The 25,585-nt window shown below is 37.0% G+C and overlaps 1 protein-coding gene and 1 pseudogene across 2 annotated transcripts; both read right to left on the bottom strand.

The window, feature by feature from the left end:
• Positions 1-15,042: 15,042 nt before the first annotated feature.
• Positions 15,043-19,630, bottom strand: LOC137749040 (probable disease resistance protein At5g66900). Of its 2 annotated transcripts, none has more exons than XM_068489223.1 (6): positions 19,405-19,630; positions 18,424-19,078; positions 17,895-18,298; positions 17,234-17,595; positions 16,887-17,092; positions 15,043-16,739 (listed from the first exon to the last, which is right to left on the bottom strand). In XM_068489223.1, exons 2-6 carry the CDS (start codon positions 19,067-19,069, stop codon positions 15,901-15,903), a joined length of 2,457 nt encoding a protein of 818 aa, XP_068345324.1. In that variant the 5' UTR covers positions 19,070-19,078; positions 19,405-19,630; the 3' UTR covers positions 15,043-15,900. The 2 variants fall into 2 exon arrangements, with proteins under 2 accessions (XP_068345324.1, XP_068345325.1); XM_068489224.1 differs by having other exon boundaries at positions 19,451-19,630.
• A 1,058-nt stretch (positions 19,631-20,688) lies between these two features.
• On the bottom strand, positions 20,689-25,249 carry LOC137749038 (probable disease resistance protein At5g66900; annotated as a pseudogene).
• Positions 25,250-25,585: the final 336 nt, after the last annotated feature.

Raw genomic sequence — 25,585 nt, 5'->3', positions numbered from 1 at the left:
TCTAAGAAAAAGTGCATAAGAAAATGCAAGGTCAAATAAAATGTCTACGGGACGTCATCAAGGATATAATCTACCCAATGTGGGTTCCTCGTCAAAACCTTGTTAGGTAGCAAAACCCAAAGGGAAAAATGCTCCTAATCGAAGGGAAAAGGAATACATTAAGGTCAAGCAAGTATACTTTAGGATACTCCCCTGAGTTTGACATAATTCTAAAGAACTAACAATGTTACAACTCGAGAAAGTTTATGTATACCTATTCCTTGAACAAGCTTCTGAAATGTCGCATTCGGTAGTGATTTGGTGAAAAGATCCGTCAAGTTGTCTTGTGAACGGATTTGAGTGACTTCAATCTTCTGATGCTTTTGTTGTTAATGCGAAAAGAAGAAATTTTGCGCAATGTGCTTGGTGCTGTCTCTTTTGATATAACCCTTCTTGAGTTGTTCGATGCATGCTGCGTTATCTTTATAGATCATCATGGGGATGTCAATGATGGGGTAAAGATAGTAAGAACTTCAAATATAGCCCACAACTACTCTCAACCAGAAGTATTCCCGAGTAGCTTTATGCAAGGCAAGTATTTTCAGCATGGTTTAACGAAGTGGCCTCCAATGGTAAAGATATTGCGGTGCCTCCAATGGTAAAGACATAACCCGTTTAGGAGTGCACCTTGTGCGAGTCAGATAAGCAACATGTGTCGGCATAACCAACAAGGCAGGAATCGACTTGAGAACCAAAAAGGGTTGTGACATCACTCAAGGATCTGTAGGGATAGAGCAGGCCTAGATCTATAGTACCCTTAAGGTAACGGAAGATGTTTTTAACACCAGTCCAGTATCTACGTGTCAATGCATTACTGTATCTTACCAAAAAATTAACAGGGAAGGAAATGTCGGGTCTAATACATCGAGCTAAGTACAGAAAAGCGCGTATCGCACTTAGATAAGGAACTTCGGGTTTTAAAATCTCTTTTTCATTATCCTTCAGACGGAAGATATCTCATTTTGCATCTAGTGATTGAACGACCATATGAGTACTTGAAGGCTTCACTTTATCCTCGTTAAAGTATCGCAACACCTTTTGGGTGCAGTTCGATTAATGTACTAATTCCATCTGAATGGTGCTTTATCTTGAGACCGAGACAATATTAAGTCTTTCCTAGATCTTTCTTCTCAAATACTCACTCAAATGGTTATACCACATTCTTCAGGATTACTTCAAACCGTAGAGTGAGTGCTTTAGCCGAATTGAGAACGTGTTCCTAGGTTTGGAACTATTTGATCTAGTCAAAGTAAGTCATTTGGGAACTTTCATAGAAATTTCCGTATCAAGATCCTTGATAGGAGCATATTTATGTGACTTTGTTAGCTTATTTCTTTGCATTTACTTAGTTTCTATTTATTATAGTGATTTAAGCTATTTTCATGTGTTTGTAGGTCCAAATGGCAAAGTTGGCAAGAAAGGGCATTTTAGAGCGTTTTAGAGCAGTTTTGGACTTGGAATGGATAACACTTGCATGGAGCAAGGTGGATGGATGTTTTGAAGTTCAAATGAGGCTAGGAATGTGGTAAAGAGATGGAGAAACTAATTCAAGACATAGAAGATAAGGAATCAGCTAAACCTTATCCAAACTAACCTTATCTTATCCTAATCCTACCTTACCGTATCTCCAACTGCAAAAGGAGTCCTTATCCTATTCTAAATCCTCCCCATCTAAATTTAGGAGTCCTTATCATGTTTTAACAATGCATATCTGATTTAAGGAGTCCTAAAACAATGTAAACAATCTAATCCTTTTCCACCACAAAGTAGGCCATGCCCTAGCCCTATAAATACAAGTTATTGCCGCAGCTTTCAGGGAGGAGCCTTATAGAGAAATTCAGAGAAATTAAACACTTTGTGTTGCAGCTTTGTAAGGAAGAAGAGCTTAGAGTTATGCCTGCCATCCAAGGCCTTTGGATTGCTGGAACGTTTCCAGGTGTATTCTATCCTTAGTTTTAGTCCAATGTTTATTTTAATTTGGTTTTCAGTTATGATGAACATGTGGAACTAATTTCGTTTTAGCTAGAGGTGAATTCAAAGCCATGAACATATATGTGATATGAATTGATTACATCCAGTTATCGTTTCATAAATCGTGAATGCAATTTACTTAACTATTTGATTGATAACTTATTCTTGTGTGTTGATTAAGGAGGCTTACTTAGTTTGCATGCATGAATTTGATGCTAAAATATAAAGGAATTTCACCTAATAGTTATGAACTTATATTTATAAGTAGTGGAAATCACTAGTCATGATTATGTTAAGTAAATTTGTGGCAGGAGTATCATGCAGTTCAGAGTTATGAATGCCATGTCAACGCTTATGATTTTCATAGAACTTAATGATCTTTGATATGTATCTCTATTATGCAGTTCATATAGGGAACTTGATAAGAATAATTTGGTTGCGTCGCTAAGTCCAATTCAATGAATTTAGGAAAATCTAATGGTTAATTTGTGCAGTTCATAGTTAACTTGGGGCATTGTCATCCGTGGTTTATAGGAATAATAACTGGAAATCAATTTGTATGCATATGTGTCATGTGTGGAGAAGGAACCTCTAGCTAGCTTTTCACCCCTTTAATTCACCCAATTTTGTACCCTTTTAGTTTGTCTCTGCAAGTTTGTTTGTTTAAATCTTAAATTCATCATAACAACCCCCCATTTAGTATTCTGAGTCTTTTTAGTTTAATTTTCATCCGAACTTCCCTTTAGTTCCTGTTTTGAGTCAATTTAACTTAGTTTGTGTGTTTTGAATCAGTTTAGCTTATTTTGAGTAGTTTAAGCTTAGTTTTCAATTTTTGAATCTAGTTTAGTGATTTAGAGTTTAATTTTTGTAGATTAGCAGCCCTTCTAATCCTCGGTCTAGAACGATCCCTACCTACGTATACTACAATTGTCTAAAAAGGGTTTAATTTGTGTGTTAGTTTCTACCATATCAATCCCCATAGAGATACGCAGTTACTACATCCATAAGCTGCATACCCAATTTTTCGAAAACTACCAAACTGATGAGGTAGCGAAAAGTAATCATATCAATCACGAGTGAATACGTTTCATCATAGTCAATCCCGGGGAGTTGTGAGAAGCCTTGCGAAACAAGACGAGCTTTGTAACGCACAAATTCGATCTTCTTATTACGCCTCCGAACAAAAACTCAGTTGTAGCCAACAGGCTTCATATGTGGAGGAGTAGGAACTATCGGTCCAGACACCTTACGTTTCGCAAACGAATCGAGTTCGACTTGGATTGCTTGTTTCTAGTTTGAGAGCATTCCATCTGCAAACAATGAAACTTATATGCAAAACTTAACGTGTGTGTGTGCATGTGCACGTGCACTTGCGTGTGTACATATACAAGTCCACGTGTGTGGAGAAGATATATGATAGTGTTATTCAATCTAGGGCCGGTCCTAAGAGTTTTGAGGCTTGGGGCGACCCAAAAAATGTGCCTTAACTTCATATCAGAAAAATTATTTGTTTTCACATGTAAGACTTCAATAAAATTATATTTAGAAAAGCACTTCAAACTCAATAATTTAGGCACGAAAAAAACTAATTTATTTTGTATTGAGAGAAGAGAACCCAAAAACCATGGGCTTACAAGTATGATGACGAGTTTTGTTTCCCTTCTATGCGAACTTTTAAAGTGTTTTTATATAACTCGTGAGATGTTTTTTCTTATTTACTAACCTTTTCAATATGGGACTAAAAAAATAATCATATTTTCGAATCTTTAGTTGATATATATAGGCAATCAATGAGACATGCATCCATTATTTTCTTAAAGACTAATGCTAGAGATACTAAATTTTTCAACTAAATTTTGTAAAATGTATGATTTGATTGTTGATGATTGGATTATTACTTAAATATTGATTAACATGCTTATTTCTTATTAGTGACACGTCATATGTGTTGCAAATTTTGACACACCCTGACCTAGAATGACCACTGGGACTTCGAATCGAATTATGATGGCCGAAATTTGGAAGGCAATAAAGTCATAAAGTGTAGTGATGTGGAAAATGTGAATAAATTTAAACCTAAAAGTGCTTAAATATAAGAGTGCGCTGTGAGCGGGAATGAACTCATTTCACACGTGATGTCAGAGCATAAGTACATTATAGTAAGATATGGTGAGAATTATATCATTGTGGGAAATTGCCTACACCAAGATTTGCTAAGAATCCTTGTCGATATGAAAGCTCAGCTATTAAAACTTGGAGGGGCGAAAAACAAGGATGAGTAGGCCTGAAAAAAAAACTTTTAATAAAAATCTTTGAAAACGTTATAACCCCTTGCAGTAAAACATGTATAGTTTCTAAAATATACATACTACGTATAGTATGAAAATACTTATCGTTGCCTGTAAAACGTAAATAAGGCATGTCATGCCAAAATCACAGAATCTTAACAGTAATATAAGTAAAATCAGGTGCTCAACAACTTATGCTAGCACACTAGTCGGAGTCGTCTACTGCAACATGTACGACAGTGTCGGAGTTGCCTATTGCAACCTATATGACAGTGCCGGAGTTGCCTATTGGTATAATCATAGCATTAAAGATCATAAGCATACCTGTGTATTCCGTAGGATGTAGCATATTTCATAAATTTCGTCATTTCGCTAATTCTTATAAACTTTAGTCTAATCCAGGCGTACGTAAGAAATTACACACACACACACACACACACTATAAAAAGAAAAAGACCCACTCACCTGAAGTCCGCGCTACAACTCCCTAGCAAGAATATTGAGGCATTACGAATGACGCATAGAACAGATATCAAATCACATCTCGTAATTCTTATCCATAGAACACGTAACTTACATAAAACACATCCCCAAGGACATTCTATAATGATTTGAAACCCATTGACCAAAAGTCAACGTCGATCAAAGATCGACAGTAGGGTCCACAACCCTACGTAACTCGATCCAGAAGATCTGTACCTCGGATTTTCGTTCCGTAACTTCCTAAGGGTCTATTTATCTTCTAGAACAATATTCTAAAATTTCGGAACGATCCGACGGTCGGATCTTCACCAATAGCTAAAATTAAATGACAATCAATGTTTTATTTTACGAACTTATAAATCCAATTCGGGAAGATCTGTATGTCAGATTCCCGATCCGTAAGTTTTTAATATTCTCAAATATTAGGTAATATAACTTATTAAAGTTTGGTGACGATCCAACGGTTGAATCGTCGATTCATAAGATGGTTAAGTGACGTAGCATTCCATACTAGGTTCAAACTATCAAACTATAACAAACAGATATCAAATTGACATCAGAACATCAAATGTAACTCAAAAAGGCAGCATCGGCCCACTGGCCACGCACCGCTGCACGTGGTGGTCGGATGCCCCGATTCGTCGAAAAATTCAACTAATTCCAAAAATTCTCAAATTTTATAGGAATGAAGATCTCAACTAGTAGAGAAAGTTTTATACCTATGGCCAAGTCTAATTTGGCCAGGAAAAGCTTCAAATTTCCATGAACTAGCCGGAACCCTAGAATAGGTAATTCTTGATTCGACGTCCTCGGTGCTTCGCCGCCCCTACAACTGATTGGGCTTTGTTTCAAAGCTCAAGGGGAGTCTATGGTGATGGAGATCGACGGGTTTGCTTCAGAAATGGCGGATCGCTGCCATAGAACCCTCGACGTCGTCGCCGTTGCTCATATTTAAAAGGCCCAAATCCCATCGTGTTATGGGTGGAAAATGAAGGACAAGAAACGTGATGATGTTTGCAGGTGGTGGAGAATCCTGAATCACTGGAGAAACGTCGAAAATCGCATTGGAAATGGCTGCAAGAACGTGGTCACTCGGGTCGAAGACGGGTCAAGGGGTTGGCTTCCTTCCTTTCCCTTATGTTCTCCTTCCTAATTGGTCAGGCTTTCCTCCCTCTTATCCCGATTCATTCCTCATCTCCCTCTCTCCTCCAATTGGGTAGCTCTGCCCAATCCTTTCTCCTTTGTTTCTCATCCTCCCCGATTCTTTTCTTTTCCCATCTCAGCCACACACATGTGGCATAACAATTTAGTAGTTTAAAATAGTATAATATAATTAAAATAGTGATTTCTTTATAAATACTTTCGGATTCGTAGCTTCGTAAAACTTTAATCGTAGCTCTGATTTTGATTTCGCTTGCGCGTACGCTTTCGTATCATTAAGTACTTCAAGAATATGCTAAAAGAATATTTTGTACGTCTCACTATATGTTGGTCAACGAAAGTCAATACCCTTACCTCTAGGGAATTTTCGAATTTCACAATTTTAAAATTTATAAAATCGTAGAACTAGGGATAGGTTGTCACAATCTACCCACCTTTAAAAAATTTCGTCCCTAAAATTTGAAATCATTTGCTATACAATATATACTCCAAAAGGTAGGAAGAAAGTATGTATAAGGAAGCAATCAAGTTAGAGTGGTTGCACAAAAGAGAATGTCCTCTTTCATGCCCCCCAAACTCATACTTTCCTTCTCATTCAACATAATAATATAATATACTGTTATTAAAATATAAGGTTAAAAATAGATATATAAAAACATATCGTCAAAATACGTACGTCATATAACGTACCATTTAAAATAGTTGTACTGAAATCAAAATTGAACCTAGAAAATTTCACTTACGCACTCATGGCATCATGTACTCCGAGAATAAGCGTGTAGTATCATTGGGTTAAGCCCAAATGATAAATAAATCACTAACGTATAAATAAATAAAATACTCACGTAGACGAATCTAAATGTCTATTACTTAACGAGTTCAACAAATAAGTTATCGATATTACGGTCTGCAGCTCGCAATATTGATCACTCACTGTTGTCATGATAAGCAAGCAACAAATTCCTAAGGGTGCAATATTACCATCTTGCCCTTCATTGGGAAATACACATACAACGTTTGATCACAACCTCGATCGTACTCACGCACTACCCTTTCGGGCGACATTGTCAATAGTACACAATTTCTTACATCGTAATCCTGAATATTTGAATACCTTTTCATAATACTTCTCTGTCAATCATGTGTTAGGCATAAAATCTCTATACAACGCCTCAAATGGTACTATGTCGAAAACCGAAAGTGTAACAGTAGTTACACGCAACTCTATCAAAGCCAAGTGTATACTACTATTATGCCAAAACTATAGGACGAATAAAGTAACATGCCACAAAGGTTCGGATAGTTCGTTTGTGGTACCGAACAACAACTTTGTACCCATAGCCTTCAAGAAGACTTCCCAAGGCTTGGAAGTGAACCATGTGTCACGACATGATGTAGTAGTGACGCACATACCATATATTCAAACAATGCAGTTCACAATACCATAATGAGCTAATTCATATTGAATTTCTCTCGAATTTGGTGAAAAATTATGTCGAGAAGGTTAAAATAATACTCGAGAATTTAAGGGTCACAACAAATCCATTAAATCTAGAGTTCACGGTATATGGAATTAATGCATAAACTCTCGCTACAAATTCAATCACCAATGGTAATAGTTCGCTCACCAAAGTACTTGTTGGGTGATTGAAGAGTTAATGATCACAACTAAATTTCAATGTCTGTGCGATTATTCTGAATAACCTACCTACCCCCAAAATAATACAAACTGCAGTAGAATAGACATGTACCCAAAGTTAACTAGAATGTTTTCTAGCACAAGGAGGTGGTTATGGCACCATGGTTAATGTAGATGTTGATCAAAATGCCAGAAAATCCGATAAAGCGGTCTAAAATGTGGTCACTCGGGACCAACGGAAAATGAGTTGACTTGTCACATCGGTCTATGGTCACTAAAACATCATCATAACTTCACATGTACAAGATACCTCGTATTGGAAGCTTATGGTGATCTTTCCCATCCTTAAACAGACACAGGAAATGATTATAACCATTCAAATGATTCTTGATCATTTGTAAGTAATGTCAAACCAATGCTCATGGATTCCAACTAAAATGGAATAGTACAGGCTGTAAGTATTTCAAGGTAATTAATGTCTTTTGCTGCTATAACAGTAATTACATTTGCACAATCGGGGTAATACACGGTAGTGCAAACGTAAACGTTGATCTGGTTCTTCCATCGTCACAGTTAGAAATCTAATTCTTTCCAAATGAATATATACTTGAGAGGTCTAAGAATGATAAAGATTTTAAACACATTTATCCACAGAGAAGTGTCATCTAGTTTTCAAGCAAAGATGGTAGATGTTGACTCTAAGTCATGAATAAGATGGCTCATTTCAGACGGTTCTACATGTTGGGAAATATATGCAATACTCTGCCACGCTGCCTTTACATGGCCGAAACATCCAAGAAAAATGTCACCGTGGATTTCAAAATAATCCATGTCATCGCAAGGTGTAAAACAAAGGTAAAGTGGGACAACATTTCGGTTGTCAGAACCTTTACTCATATTTAACATCCCAAACTAAACTATCTTTCCTCGGTCGTAAGTGAGGAAAGACACTATAGTCGAAAAATCGCTTAACAAATTGTCAATAACTCGACAAGATCGAAGATATCTCGAATTTCACAACACTTTGTGAGAATTTCAACCTTCTTCCACTAAACCCTTTTGGGAAGAAAAAAAGAATATCATCCACTGAGAGCACATTTCCCCAAGAAACATATCTTCTCTAAACAAGTTTGAAGAATTTGGTCTCACCGCCAAGGTAGATGAGAAAGTCGTCGATAAGACCACTATGAATTCGTCAAGCTATGGAAGAAAACTCGAGTTACAAAGGTTGGTCGGTTAGACCATCAACTCGAAGTAGGGTTTAAATGGTCACCTGATTGAGTTGCTAAAATCTAGGTACGAACCTAAGGTTCGGCATTTCGCCTTTTTAGCTAGGTCTGAAGTTCCCTAGATAAAGTGTTTGGTTGGATAATTTCCTAATAGATAAGCTTTAGTAACTAAGTTTTCTCAATGAAGTAGGACTTGTTCGAAAAGTTGCAAGGAAAACTGATGTAGTACGAGAAAGTGGATCGATGATGCACTTCACTTCACAATTTGGTGATATCCCAGGTAAAATTTTGGAATATGATGCAAAAGGTATACGTCCTCGAAACGTACTATACTACTAACAAACTTTACGACACGAACTAAAAGGTCTTCACAATTTTCTTAACACTTAAATCACTTTAACAATGAGATATTATTTCGTATTTCAATTCTACTGTCTACATGTGGAAGTGATCGAGAGGTGGCTAGTCAAAGAAGTTTTGATTATATAGTAGCCCTACTTCAGGGCCATCAACTTGTCTCAAATCCACATCTTTCCTTGGTAGGGAAGTTCGTCGCTTAATTCTAGAGATGTCCGCCAAAACGATGTTCTAGAATGTCGATAAGTCGTCTAAGTCACTCAAAACTTAGAGAAAAAAGTTAACACACTTTTCGTACTCAAAGAGGTGGCAAGATTTGAAAATTAGGCTCAAGAACCGAAAATGCTTACATCACGCATGTGATGAACACAATACTGCCCAAACCTATGCTCTGGTACCAAACTGACGCATCATTATCAGCAGTAGGAATCGTTTCAGTGGTAGGTGCTAACCGTATTGGTAGCATTGGTTCTTGGAACATAGGCCATTACCCTGACCCAGAATGTCCACTAGAACTCCGAATTGAACTGTGTTGGTTGACACCTGGAAGGTGACGAAGCCATAAAGTGTAATGATGTGGAAAATGTGAATAAATTTAAACCTAAAAGTGCCTAAATATAAGAGTACGCTATGAGCGGGAATGAACCCATTTCATAGTGATGTCAGAGCATAAGCATAATACAGTAAGATAGAGTGAGAATTATATCATCGAAGGTAATCGTCTACACCAAGATTTTCCAAGAATCCTCGTCGATATGAAAGCTAAGCTACTAAAACCTGGAGGGGCAAAAAATAAGAGTGAGTGGCCTCAAAATAAAGTTTTAATAAAAACCTTTGAAAATGGTATAACCCCTCGTCGTAAAACATGTATAGTTTCCAAAATATACATACTACGCATAGTATGAAAAATACTTACCGTAGCTTACAAAACGTAAATAAGGCATGACATCCCAAAATCACAAAATCTTAACAGTAATATAAGTAAAATCAGGTGCTCAACAACCTATGCTAGCACACCAGTCGAAGTCGCCTATTGCAACCTGTACGACAGTGTTGGGCAACTTGTACGACAATGTTAGAGCTGTCTATTTCAACCTGTACGACAGTGTCGGAGTTGCCTATTGCAACCTGTACGACTGTCGAGCAACTTGTACGATAGTGTCGGAGTTGTTTATTGCAACCTGTACAACAGTGTCAGAGTTGCCTATTGATATAATCATGGCATCAAAGATTATAAGCATACCTGTGTATCCTATAGGATGTAGCATATTTCATAAATTCCATCATTTCGCTAATTCTTATAAACTTTAGTCTAATCCAGGCGTACGTAAGAAATTCTTTTTCAAATGCATAAATGGAAACTATCAATCACACACACACACACACACACACACACACACATACACACACACTATAAAAAGGAAAATACCCACTCACATAAAATCCACGCTACAACTCCCTAGCATGAATATTGAGGCATCACGAACGATCGGCACCTAGATTAGATATCAAATCACGTCTCATAATTCTTATCGATAGAACACGTAACTTACATAAAACACATCCCCAATGACCCATTGACCAAAAGTTAACCGTTGGTCATAGATCAACGATAGGGTCCACAACCCTACATAACTCGATCCGGGAGATCCGTACTACGGATTTTTTATATGTAACTTCCTAAGGGTCTCATTTATCTTCTAGAACAATATTCTAAAATTTTGGAACAATCCAACGGTCGAATATCTGCTAATTGCTAAAATTAAGTGGCGGTCAACGTTTTATTTTACAAACTTACAAATCCAATTCGAGAATATCCGTACGTTGGATTCCTGATCTGTAAGTTTCTAATATCCTTAAAACCAATACATATTAAAGTTTGGTGATAATCCAACGATCGGATTGTCGATTCATAAAATGGTCAAGTGACATAGTATTCCATTCTAGGTTCAAACTATCAAACTATAATAAACGGTTATCAAATTGACATCAGAACATCAAATTTAACCCAAAAAGGTAGCGTCGGCCCACCGGCCATGCACCGCCGCACGTGGCGTTCAGCCACCCCGATTCATTGGAAAATTCAACTAATTCCAAAAATTCTCAAATTTTACAAGAATGAAGATCTCAATAAGTAGATCAAGTTTTATACTAATGGTCAAGTCCAATTTAGCCTGGAAAAGCTTCAAATTGCCACAAACCTGCCGGAACTCTAGAATGGGTGTTTCTTGATTCAACCTCCTTGGTGCTCCGCCGCCCCCACAACTGATTGGGCTTTGTTTCAGGGCTTAAGGGGAGTCTAATGGCATGGAGATTGACGGGATTTGCTTCACAAATGGCGGATAGCAACGACAGAACCCTAGGTGCCGTTACCGCTGCTCATCTTGAAACGGCCCAAATCTCGTCATGTTATGGGTGGAAAATGAAGGACAATAAGCGTGAAGATGTTTGCAAGTGGTGGAAAGTCCTAAATCGCTGGAGTAACGTCGAAATGGCTGTAAGAACTGGGTCACTCGTGTCGAAGACGGGTCAAGGGGTTGGCTGCTTCCCCCTCTCCCTCCTTTCCTTCTTGTTCTCCTTCCTGATTGGTTAGGCTTTCCTCCCTCCTCTCCTAATTTGTTCCTTATCTCCCTCTCTCCTCCGATTGGGCAGCTTTACCCAATCCTTTATCATCTGTTTCTCCTCATCCCCGATTCCTTTCTTTTCCCATCTCAGCCACACACATGTGGCATAACAATTTAGTAGTTTAAAATATTATAATATAATTAAAATAGTGATTTCTTCAAAAATACTTTCGTATTCATAGCTTCGTAAAACTTTAACCGTAACTCTGATTTCAATTCCGATTGCGCCTACATGTTCGTATCGTTGAGTACTTCAAGAATACGCTAAAAGAATATTTCGTACATCTCACTATATGTTGTTCAACGAAAGTCAAAACCCTAGCCTCTAGGCATTTTCATAATTTCACATTTTAAAATTTATAAAATTGTAGAACAAAGGACGGGTTGTCACAAATTTGATCTACGCATTATTCTTTGTTGAAGGTCAGACTTGAATTGGAATGAATGTCTAAAAATTGCAACCCACAAGGCTACTAGCTAGCAATTAAAAAGAAATTAACAACCAAACAAAAAGTTGTAAAAATTGGAAAGAATAAAAAAAAAAATAAGCACATAACATTTCAAACTTAAGACATTTCGTTAATTTTAAACAACATAAACCATTGCTTATGATCAAACTTCTTGATCATTTAACCAAAATTTTAAAAATTTATACTCTTACAAAAAGAAATTCCAAAATTTTAAAAATTTATACTCTTATGAAAAGAAATTCATAAAAATGGAAAATGAAAAAGCACACATAATGTTTTGAACGCATGACCTCCTTGTTAATTTTAAACATCCTACTTCTGGTTAAACTTCTTAATCATTTGACCAAATTTTATCAATTTATACCCTTATAAAAGAAATTCGTAAAAATTAGAAAGTAAATAAAATATAACAATTTGAACTTGGGACCTCCTTGTTACTTTAAACAACATAAACCAATAGTTCTAGTTAAACGTCTTGGTCATTTAACCAAATCTTATAAATTTATACTCTTATGAAATTAATTGAATATATCACCCAAAATAATTTTAGTGCCCCCGGTTTTTTTGGACCCCGAACAGTCGCCTAGCCTGCAATGGGCCTTGGCCGGCCCTGATTCAATCTCTGTGTGTGTGTGAGAGAGCACCCACGAATTTGTATGTATGTGTGTATATGTGTGATGGTCATAGGTAGAAAGTTGGGAGTTTTCATGAAAAGGGGTTGAGCTAAGTTTATTTTAACCAAAAAAACCATGCTATAATTTTATTTGATGAAAAAAAAAAACCAATAACCCCTTAAATTTTAATAAAGAAGACAAAAGAACTTAAATTTTAAGGAAAATGACACAATTTAATATAAAAAATTATATAAAAAAGAAAAAAAAAACCTTTTATGAAATTGGACAGTATTACACTGTTTATGAAACTTAACAGTAGTACACTATTTATGAAACTGAACGGTACTATACTATTAATGAAATTGAACAATACTACACTATTTATTGGTCCAGATTCATAAATAGTGCCTAATTCTTGGTTCACTTTCATAAATAGTGCCAGTTATTGGGTTTTATTTCAAAATAGTGTATAGTAATTAGTACAGTTTCATACATAGTGTCTCATTCTTGATCCAGCTTCATAAATGGTGTCTAGTTCTTGGTCCACTTTCATATAAAGTGCCTAGTTCTTGGTCATGTTTCATAAATAGTGTCTAGTTCTTAGTCCAATTTTATAAATAATGTATAGTAATTGGTACAGTTTCATAAATAGTGTCTCTTTCTTGGTACAATTTCATAAATAGTCTCTTTTTTTATATTGAACTCTTTTAATTTTTTATATTTTCTAATCAAACAAAGAACCAATTAGAACTGGAGGTGATTAAAAATTCATATGGTTCACAGCTCAAAGTCTATTTTTAGCATATTCCCATACAAATCAAACAAATGATACTATGAATTATAAATCGAACCTGGAATTCATAAGAAAAAAATAAAAATCGAGCTTATATTTTACTCAAATAATTGAGAATCCTACATGATAAGAAGCTTCAGATTCAAAACTCAATTTTCCTACATTTTCACGAGCCAAACACAACTCTTGTGCATGAAAAGCATTTAGAACTGTTATCGAACCTAGAGAATGTGTCATCCAAATACAAGAAGTAGGCGAAAAATCGAATCTAACAAGCTCAATTAAGTGAAAACTTCATTAAACAGTGAAAATTAAAGATGAAAAACTTCGACATTTCTGCAAATCATTTTCCTGAGTGTTCTCTCGGGAACCAAATAGCACTTTGCAATTGAAATTCCAGATGGAGCTGAAATCGCAGGCCTTGTTGATCTTCAACTTCATTTGCTTGAATCAGTAAGACTTTGAGGTCCGTTTAGATGTTCGAAAATTAGAGATTGAAACGGAGTTGAATTTCTAGGAGATTTGGAGGATCACGTATTTGATAGAGATACAATGGCTCGCACGCACTTTTGTTAGGTATTTTTTTGGTTTTCTCTCTCTCTTATCCTTATGTTATGTTAATCAACTCCACTAGTTCTCTCTAAGAATGCTTTTTTTTTTAATTCCAAAAAAGCTCCTTCTCCTGCCAGGTTTTTTTTTTTTAATTTTTATGAATTCCCTTTTTCCTGCCACCAATCACTCCCCATAATTTTTTAATTTTTTAATTTTTTTTATTTTAAGTTGCGGCATATATTTTAAGAGGAGAAAAAACTCCATTGAACCAAATACATAAGCTGGGAAAAAGCACCAGCACACCAAACCAAACAAAAGCTGGGAAAAAAACGTTGTGCAATTGCACGGGCCTTTAGTTAGGTTTTTTTTTTTTTTTTTTTTTGTTTTTTTTTTAATTATTTCTCTTATCCTTATTATTAAATAAAGTTATAGGGTATTTTTTGGTTAAAATTCAAAGTTTTGAAGTTTTTTTTATTAGTTTTTCTTAGAAAATATGGCCTGTTCTTGAACCCAAAAGAGAAAATAAGACCCCTTCTTTCTTTATTTCAACTATTAACATTGAACAGGACTAACGGAGCTGTTTTTGTTGGAAAACCTAGTTTGGGACCTATTCGTCGCAATATATAACCTAGAGTATATATGAATAGTATTGAACTTGACCGGTAGACGTGAGTATAGATATCAAAGAAACTTACTCACAAAGAGATTAACGCTTAACCCCGTGACATAAAATTTTTTATCTTATGGAGACTCTTCAACCTTTATTTTGGGTTCATTTTTCTTTTAAAATCTATTTGGGAAAGCATGAATCAGATTGTGTCGTTGAATCCCACATAAATTTATTTATTTCTTGGTAAAAGGTTACTTTATTACCAACACAATACATTACAGAAGAAGAGGCCCACATACAAAACACAAACAAAAAATGGACCTCCATGGTAACCCTTAGCCCAACACAAAGTATTGAGTGAGCCCAATTCAGAAAAACCGAAAAACACACCAAAGAAACCTGCAGCCTGAACGCCTCAAACGGAGACCCCAACAACCGCCTGCAATCCAGCCAAGAAAAGCCGACCCAGAAGTGAAGGAACAGAAGACGCGTTACTCAAAGAGCACCCCAAAGTTGCAGCCACCAATCGAAGGAACAAAGGAAGCCTGCCAGAAGAAGGAACCCACAAGCAACAGTGCCAACGAGGGCACACAGACGGAGGTGGCGGGAACACCCGAGCAGGAGCTATACTCACCTTCCAAGAGAATTGCGGAAGTTTGCAGGAAAAATTAGTGGTCGCAAATCTAAATGGTGGCACTGAGGAGAAACGGGAAAGGGGATGGATGACAGAGTAGCAAAGTAAAGGGAAAATGGAAGGAAACGGGAAAAGGGATGAAAGGGAAAGAGGGAAACAGGAAGGGGGAAGGACGGAAGAGATGGAAAGGAGGGCTGAGGAGTGAGGACAATCAAAGGGCAACAGAGATGGGACGAAGTAAGGGGGTAGCAAGCCTAAAAAACAAAAGAAAAAACAAGCTGAAAAGCAAGGAAAGAGAAGGAAACATAAAAGAAAAGGAGAAGGGGAGGGGTCTGCCACCGACCCTAGCCATAGCTAAGGTAACAAAAAAAGTCACAGAAACTGTGTAAAAGGCCCCACCAAAAACACAAATCACACAGAGGGTGAAGAGCAACGTTCACTGAGTCTTGTGGAGCCAATTTAGGTTGATATTCTCTTTGGCCACAATTATACTTACGTTTTTCAGATACGACGAGAATGATTCCCATAAATATTTTGCCTCTTCATCACAGACCACTTCCTTTAACTGCTCAAGACCCTTGACTGATGGAGGCAGCTCCTGGAACCTTGAACATTGTCTCATGTTGATCTTTCTTAAACTGCTCATTTCACCAATATCTTCGGGCAACACCTTGATGCTGAAGCAATCAGATATGTCAAGAAAGTGTACCTTTCCTAGGTTCTTCATCGAGGTTGGAAGCTCCAACAGTTCTGTGCAGGATCTTAGCCTCAACATTTCTAAATTTTTCAACTTTCCAATCCCTTCAGGCAAGGCAGATAGCTTATGACAGTTAGTGACATTGAGCATCTTTAGTTTACTAAGATCACAAACCTCGGCAGGCAATTCAATTAAATCACTGCAATAGTCGATGTTCATTTCCTCTAGATTTGGGAATGCTGATGAGATTGAGATGGAACAGTTGTTGAAAGCTTGATCAATGTTACACATGAACAAGGATATCTTCTTCAGACTAGCCAATTGTATGGGATTCTTAGTTATGGAAGGAATTGAGATGCGTTCTAATCTGATTCTCTTAAGATTTGGTAATGAACTCAAAAGTTGGAAGTTACTCAATTCAGCAGGTAAGAAACCATAATTTGTGACTATCAGAGCCTTCAATTCACCCATGTTCACCATGGAATCGGGTAAAGCATAGTTCTTTGTCTGAAAATTCAATACTAAAACCTCAGCTTCTAGCATTTGCAAGTTGGACCATTTTGTTGAAAACCCTTCATCTGCAAAGTAACAACTGTGAGTGTGGGGAGGTGAAACTAAAATGAAAGTATTATTAAGACTTAATGTGCACACATGTGCGTGCGGAATGAATATTTATTTGTGCATGTCTACGTAATTGCTAAAGCGAAAGGGAGAGATAGAACAACCAGTTGTTATGGATAATAAGCGGGCCTTCATCTGCTTCTGTTCTCTCCACCGTTTTGGAAGTTTGTCTCCGCATATGTCAATAATCAGTCTTTTTCTACGTTCTACTGGTCCTTTTTTTGTGTTGTAGATAGCCAGTTCCCTAAGAACATCATGCTGGGTAACAAAGTGCTCACTATAATACCCGTCCCCCTCAATCTTGTCCTTCCTGGTGACGATTAAAACTAAGTTTCTTAGAAGAGATTTCTTCAACCAACAGATTGCAACAAGAAATTAGCATCAACCAGTTGTGAATATAAAGGGGAAATAGAGCGAAAATATCATACAAGAGAAAATAAAGCATGCACACCTTGTAACAACAAGATTAGCTAGACTTCGTTCGGTGAGCTTGTGGAGGTTTGCAATGCACTCTATATCTGTATCTAAATCATATAACTCTGCCCAGATATCAATGAGGGCCGCAGCAGGGATTCTTTGGTCTTCCGGAAATGCACCTAAGTCTAAGAAACATTCCTTGATGGCAACCATTTCTTTATCCAAGGCATCCAAGCTTTGTTCAAGGATGAAAAGCAATTCAGTCTCTGAGTCAAGAAAAGTAAAACCTTTAGACCAGTCAAGTTCCCTTTTTTGCCATATCTCTATAGGCTGCCCGCAAAGCGATCTCCCCGCCACTGTAATAGCAAGTGGAAAGCCCTTGCAACGCTCAACTATCTGCAGGATAATTTCCCAAACAAAGCCAACTACCTTTTAAGTTGCAGAGCCAAAGTTCAAGTTACTAAGATGAGAAAATGGATAAATAAACTATCTACATTTCGTTATTCTAATTTTAGTTTTAGTCCACAAATATGCTTAAATGCATGATTACTCACAGGTTTATATGGTAAATGGATGTGTTCGTCCACTCGATTGTGGATGCTTTGTGTAAAGTGAACATAATTTCTTGATAATTTTCCAAAACCAAGTCAACTAACTTTTGACTATACATTCTGTGCATTGCAACTAAAAAGTACCTTTTCTGGAATATCTTTTGGAATATGAGAGCTCTTATCTCCAAGGGATGCTGAATGATCAAAAAGTTTCATCGCATTGTCATGACTCAATGGTTGCAAAGAACAAGGGAAACCATATCCCCGAAATTCAGACCTTGATGTCACCAAAAACTTGTAATTTTCCGTTTTGAATTGATCAAACTTCTCCAGAAGGGATTCTGATCCAGACCAAACATCATCCAGGACAATCAGTATAGGACTCTGCCCTTCTTGCTTCAGAAAACGTTGCAGCAATGTCACTGTACTAACTTCGTTTTGGAAAGGAGGTACCTGGATACCCTTGCGTTGATATAGATCTTGAACAATATTCTCCAATTTATGCTTTTTTGAAACCGTGACAAAGAAGATATTATCCTTGAATGTATCTATAAAAAAAAAAAAAAAAAAAAACATAATAAATCTGTCTTTGAGGCATCATTTAAATCTGCCGTGGTTGTACAAAGAAAAAAAACATATACAATTCAGAGTGCTAAGTTATAATATATGATACCTTTGACATCCTTGTCTTGACAAAATTTTGTAGCCAAAGTGGTTTTTCCACATCCTCCGGGAGCAGTCAGCACAACCATTGACACATTTTCGTCCTTTAGAAGCTTCCTCTTCAATTCCTTTAGAGGAAAATCCAATCCAACCACAAGCGGCGGAAGTTCAGGTACTGCGCAGAAGGCTTCACAATCGAGTTGTTTTGGGATCAGCTGATTCAATTCAATTCTTCCGACCGCCTCCTCTATAATCTTCACCGTAACTGCAATGTCCTTCACATCCCTTATTCCCTGAACGTTTAGTATTTCCAAATGTTGTTGAAGAGATTCATTCCATTCATTCAGCCTTCTAGCGTATTTGTACTTTTTGGCTACGCTCCACCATTGAGTCTTTTCGCACTTTGAAAGGAGCTGTATGCCCTCCTCCAAATGTACTTGTAACTTTTTCAGTTCCTCGACCGGAAGATCCAATTTCTTGTTGGATTCTTCTATATCTTTCAACAAGGGTGCCAAAAGGTCTAACTTGGATTGGATGCGTTTGAGGAGGGGTGTAAACATTACATTCTTGGTGATCAGCTCCTTGAGGGCATCATACAGCATACTGAATGCTAGTCCGAGACCAGCCCCTCCGAAAAGGTCATCCGCTCCACCCATTTCTTGATTCTTAACAAGAAAACCCAACACCAAAATCAGAAAAACTTACAAAAGTTTCGATCTAAAATGTACGGCGACAGAAAATAACAGGGAAATTGGCCGAAATGATCACTTTTCACCCAATTGTTGAAATGATCAGTTTTTCAGTATGTGTTCGATATTGGATTTTGATAAGTTCAGAGATTGAGAATTTGAGAATTGATTTCGGACCATTTTAGCCACTTTCCCAAACAATAACAGATTAGAAACCGTGGAAAAGCGAGACACTCTTAAAGTTGGAACCCAAAATAAAGAGATTCAGAAAACAAGCAATACAAAGTTGGACTTTCTCTTACCTTGTTGGTGATCAAGCTATCTGGGTTTCAGCATAGAAATACTTACTATTGAAGCTCGATAGAAATTTCGGAGTTGGAGCGCGTTGTATAGTACACCCAGTCGGCTCAGCCCGACTGAGAATCGCAAATTCTACAAGAAAGCGGTGCAGGAAGGGAAAAAAAGACTTCAGGGAAAGAGGCAGTTTAGTTCATCATTCTTCATGGCCCTTCTCTGCCCTTCATTACATATATGCTTGGAAAGAACTAGGAAAAGTAGAGGAAATTTTTACCCAAAAAAGTTTTTTTAACGCGTAAAGTATAGTCGCACTCAAAAAATTCATCTTCACACTTTTAGGCGGAAAAGGATTGGAAATCTCGTGATCATGTTGTTCATTATACATCTTACATCGTATGATCAGAAATTATTTAAAATTTAAATTAAATATAAATAAGATCTAATAAAATTGACTGCACAATATATGATGAACGGTCACGATTACAAAATCTCCCAGATTTCCAGGAAATGATGGATCCTTTTCCCTTTTAGACCACCACACTTGGTAATTGATTTCGTTTTTTTTTTTTTTTTTTTTTGTAAGGCAACCCAAATTTTATTATAAATAGTCAAATTAAAAAAATCATCTTCAAGCTAGAATCTCTATGATGGTAAAATAAACAACTATTCTTTGATTTTAGAGTGCAACAATTCATTTGCTAAATGCTAAAAAAAATAATAAAACTCAAGGGTGGACCTTTGAGCAAAAAGAAATGGTAGAGAGAAAATGTTGTTTTAGAAAATGAGTAGGTTGGGTTTAAATTGTTAATAATAAAATATTCTTGTTAAAATACAAAGTGTTGTTAGAGATGAAAAGGTAAATTGAATAGTTGAATTAATTTTTTGAAATTGTTCACTTGCTAGTTTAACAAAAATTTAAATGAGAGAATCGAACTAAGGATTAGGCGAGTCGAGCTACACTATATATAAGGTTTGGTCGTTAGATTATAATAGTAGTTTTACTCTCTAAACCAGCACAAGACAGTAAAAATGAACCAAGACATCGGGATTAACCATCAACAACAAAGTAAGCTACTTCTTTCTCACTTAGAGCGATGAGAAAGAGCAATGATCGATTAAATATTTAACCATTATTTCTACGTTGCAGTTAACTCACTTGCGGTCGAGCACTACTGATTATATTTTGACAATATGGTAAACCAAAACTTAGATAATCTTTACCAAAGTAAGCAACAAAAAAAAAAAAAAAAACATATAGATATAACCAAATGCATAATTAACATATTAGGTGCAGTTAAAACACATTTTGTTTCGCATAATCAAAGAAAATATACTACACATTATTTATATTGTGTAAAACAATAACATGATATTTACGCATAAAAAAACAACACAAGATATGAAGACTCAAGAGAGTTTGAAATAAAAACTCATATGATGAAACATAGAAATTGGACAGAACCAAGAACGAAACATGTTGCTCCAACATTTATTGAGGAAAACAATTAACAATGCAACACAAATCAGAAACATGTTGCTCCAACATTTATTGAGGAAAGACAGGTCTCATAACTGAAGCTTTTCGAGCCAATTCAGATTGGAATTTTCTTTTGTCACCTTGATTTTGTCTCTGGCTAAGAAGGAATCCCAGAAAGGTTTCTTCTCTTCATCACAAATCACTTCCTCTAACTGCTCGTCAAGATCCCACACTGATAGAGGCAACTCCAATCTTGAGCATTGTGCCATGTTGATCTTTCTTAAACCTCTCATCTTACCAATGCCTTCAGGCAACTTCCTAATGCCGAAACAATTATACATGTCAAGGCAGCGCAACTTAGTGAGGTTCTCAATTGAAACCGGAAGCCCTACCAACTCTGTACAGGACCTTAGTCTCAATACATCCAAATTCTGCAGCTTTCCGATCTCTTCAGGCAAGGAAGATAGCTTATGGCAGTTGGTGATACTAAGCACCTTCACATGAGCAAGATCACAGAGCTCGGCAGGCAGTTCCACCAAATCATGGCAATAGTCGATATTCATTTCCTCTAGACCCGGCCAGGCATCAGAAATTTTGATGGAACAATTGTTGAAAGCTTCACCCATATTACACATGAATAAAGATATCTTCTTTAGACTCTTCAATGGTACCCAGTTCTTGGTTATGGAATGAATTGAAATGCTCTCTAATCTTATTCTCTTCAGATTTGATAATGATTCCAGAAGATCAAAATTACTCAATTCAGTAGACGATAAACCATAGTTTGTGACTATTAGAACCTTCAGCTTGACAATTTTCTGCACAAATTCAGGTAAGGCATTGTTCTCCGTCTTAAAATTCAAAACTAGAACCTCAACTTGTGGTAGATGAACACTCTGCCATTGTGTTGGGTACGTTCCATCTGCAAACAATATGCTACGAGATATGAGTAGGGGAGAATTAAATGAAACTTTAGTGTATATTTTAGTGTGTGTGTCTGTGTGTGCACGTGCATTTGCGTGTGTACATATACATGTACTTGTGCATGTGTTGATGTGTGTGGAGAAAATAAATGATAGTGCTATTCAAATCTCTGTGTGTGTGTGTACATATGCTGGTCATAGGTAGATGCACGTATATGCATTTTATAAAGAGAGTGAGATGGAACAACCAGAGGAGATAGACAAAAGGCGAGCGTTGATGGGTTGAGACTTCTGCTCCCTCAACCACTTGGGTTGATTGCGTCCACTTACGACAATCAGTCTTTTTCTATCTTCTATTGGGTCTAATTTCGCAATGTAGATACCCAGTTCTCTAAGCATATCATGCTGGCGAACAAAGTGTTCGCTGTAGTAGTTATCCAGAATCACCATATTCTCCTTCCTGGTAACAATCCAAACTCAGTCAGTTGCAGACTTACAGTTGTATATTATGGTAGGAGCTACTCATGAATATAGAAGTTTTCAATGAGAATATTATACTGGAGAAACATAAAATCTTGAGTACCTAGTGATCACAAGATTTGCCAGACCTTTCCTGGCGAGCTCGTGGAGGTTCTTGATGGACTGAAAGTCCCCATCTAGCATATATAACTCTGCCCACATATCAATGAAAGCAGCAGCAGAGATTCTTTGATCTTCAGGAAATGAAACAAGGTCCATGAAACATTCCCTGGTGATAGCCTCTTTGTCACCTAAGGCATCTATGCTACTTTGAAGGCAAAGAAGCAACTTAGTCTCATAATCAAGAATAGAACCTCTACGCCAGTCTTCTAGTCTGGAAAGCCAGGATTCTGCAGCTTGTCCGCTAAGTGAGTTCCCGGTCACTGTAACGGCAAGTGGAACTCCCTTACAGTGCTTTAGTATCTGCAGGTTAGTTGTATCAAATGATGTCAACTACTATCTGAGTTGCAGACTGTAAGTTCAAGTTTCTTTTAACATCTCAATGGTTTCATGAAAATGGTTAATGACTACCTACTTATCTTCATTCTTATTTTAGTTTTAGTTCTTAATTAAAATCATATGTGATTCGTGAATGATCATATGCACGTTCATATGGTAAAATGGGTGTTTGCTTCTGTATGTGTATACTTATCGTAAAAGATCAAAACAATTTCTTGTCCCCAATTTGTTGCCCTATAATTTGTGAGGCCTTGATAAGTATATTGTGTCGTGAATTGCATAGTGAGAAACAAACCTCTCTCAGGAGATCTTCTGGAACAGACAAGCTATCTCCCAGGGCTGCTGAATAACGCAAAAGAGTCATTGCATCTTTATCCTCCAAAGGTTCGAGTTTATACGGAGTGCCAAATCCTGGAAATTCAGATCTCGATGTCACCAAGATCTTGTAATTTCGCAATTTCAAATCAACAAACTTCTGAAGAACAGATTCGGACCAAACATCATCCAGGACCAACAGTAGAGCATCTTGTCCTGCTTCCTGAGACTTCACGCGTTGATATAGCTTTTCTACATCTGAGTTGGGGTGTTCCGAAACAGTGACAAAGAATATATTTTCCTTGAATTTATCTATCAAAATACAACACAAGAAATATGTTAGATAAATGTGTAAACAAAGAACAAGACACGATGGTAATGTTAAGACTGAAAAAATTAAATCTTGATCTCAAGTACAGTACAGCTCTAGGATAAGCAAAGAGTATGAAACGAGTGAAGCAGTTTTCGTATTGGAACGTAGTCCAATCATGAAGCTAGTGTTGTAAATTCCTACCCGTGAGGTTTTCCATTTATATTCCTGTAAGACTCAGTCTCTCAGATATGAACTGTATATCAGCAATGGGGATGATTCTTTGCTGATATAACGCACGAGTGAGACTAATATCCAAGATATACCAATATTCAAGCAATTGAAATATTACACTTTGGATTAACTTTGGTGTTATATATATCTGAAGCTGGGATTGATTTGGTATAAATAGGTGCTGTAAACTCATACAAAAGGCTTCAACTCAACGACCGACATCTATAGCATACTAGTTGTAATAATCGAGAGAAAAAGATGTTAAATTACAGATTAATTCTACTATAACACTTCTCAATTAGTTATTAGAAAGTACTATCATACCTTTGACGTCCTTATCTTGACAGAATTTCATTGCCAATGTGGTTTTCCCGCATCCTCCCGTAGCAGTCAGCACTAACATTGAGACATCGACCTTGAGAAGCATCTTCTTCAAATACCTCAAAGGCTCATCCAATCCAACTGTAACACGTGGAGGTTCTGGAACTGAACCCAAATCACGAAATCCTTCTTGATTTTGTATCACAACATTCTCTTTGCTTCCAACCGAACCATTTTTCTGGACAGCAGCCAAGATCTCCTTCGTCACAGCCAAGGTCTCGCTCGAAACACCAAATGTCTCCCCTGAAACAGCCAAGTTCTCGCTCGCAACAACAAATGTCTCCCCTGAAACGGCCAAGCTCGTCCTCGCAACACCGAATGTCTCCCTTGAAACAGTCAAGTTCTCCCTCGCAACACCAAATGTCTCCCTTGAAACAGCCAAGTTCTCCCTCGCAACACCAAATGTCTCCCTTGAAACAACCAAGTTCTCAAACGTATTCCTTATTCCCTCCACATTCAGTATCGCCAACAACCTTTTTAGACACTTGTCCAAATTGAGAAGTCGGTTGGTGTATTTATACTTTTTGAAGAGTTTCCACCGGCTAGGCTTGGAGCACTCGAGAACTAACTCTTTCCCATTCTTCATTTGTTTCTCAATTTTTTCTACTTCCTTGTTTGATTGATCCAACACCGCTTTGTACTTCGCGATGTCATCGATCAGCGGCTTTAACTCTTCTAGCGTGGAATTGAGATCTCCGAGGAGCTCCTCAAACATCGTAGTCTTGTCCTTGACATCCTTAACAACATCATACAGCAGAGTAAACAATGTTCCTACAGCAGCCCCTGCAAAAAGCGCCTCAGCCATTCCAGCTTCCCTCAAACAAAACCCGACACCGAAAAATCCCAAAACTAACTTGCGATCATTTCCATCAAAATTTGAAGACAAGAGGAGAACATGGTAGTATGAAAAAACCCAAATAAAAATGCTCTTAATATAAGGAACAATCCGATCCTGCTTCATATAGGAGGCTAAGAACTTCTAAGTTGAATCCATTGACTTTTGCCTTCACCTACCTCATTGACTTACCAAGCAAATTGCAAAGCTGCTTTCTGGGAAACTTCGAAACTAATATATTTTGCATTGACTGACCAAGAAGATGCTTCGGCTAACCAAAATATCGCACCTATCACACTCATGGCTTCCGACAAGAGCGTAATTACAATGCAATGATCCAAAGATAAATTCTAATATATTACAAATAATATTGAAATAATTTAAAATTTTCTGGACCGCAACGCAAACAGTTGGTATGCATGGGGGCATTTCTTCTTTTTCTTTCTTTGGGGACAAGGACTTCGCCTACCACAAACCCATTCGGAAAGTGTTGTGTTCGCTCGCAATCAGTCGCAAGTTGGAACCTTTCAACAACCACAAACCAATTTTATTGATCTACCCTTTAAAATTTATTTTCTATACTTTTTGTACCACCACACTAACAGGAAAATTGGAATTTCGTATTTTTTGTTGTAAAACAATCAACACTCTAAACACTCTGTTTTAAAGTGCAAAACTCAAAAAATTCAGCTCCAAGAGATGTTGTAAAAGAGTCCCTATTGTAACAAAATGA

The sequence above is a fragment of the Pyrus communis genome, chromosome 10 (assembly GCF_963583255.1).
Source record: "Pyrus communis chromosome 10, drPyrComm1.1, whole genome shotgun sequence".
NCBI lineage: Eukaryota > Viridiplantae > Streptophyta > Magnoliopsida > Rosales > Rosaceae > Pyrus > Pyrus communis.
Note: the sequence above shows the minus strand (reverse complement) of the source record. Positions and strands in the feature narration are given on the sequence as shown.

Coding starts and splice junctions, on each gene's coding strand:
- LOC137749040 (XM_068489223.1), bottom strand. CDS start 19,069: ATGGGTGGAGCGGATGACCTTTTCGGAGGGGCTGGTCTCGGACTAGCA. Junction 18,299..18,423: donor TCAAGACAAGGATGTCAAAG/GTATCATATATT, acceptor TTTTTTTTATAG/ATACATTCAAGGATAATATC. Junction 17,093..17,233: donor GCTAATCTTGTTGTTACAAG/GTGTGCATGCTT, acceptor AATCGTCACCAG/GAAGGACAAGATTGAGGGGG.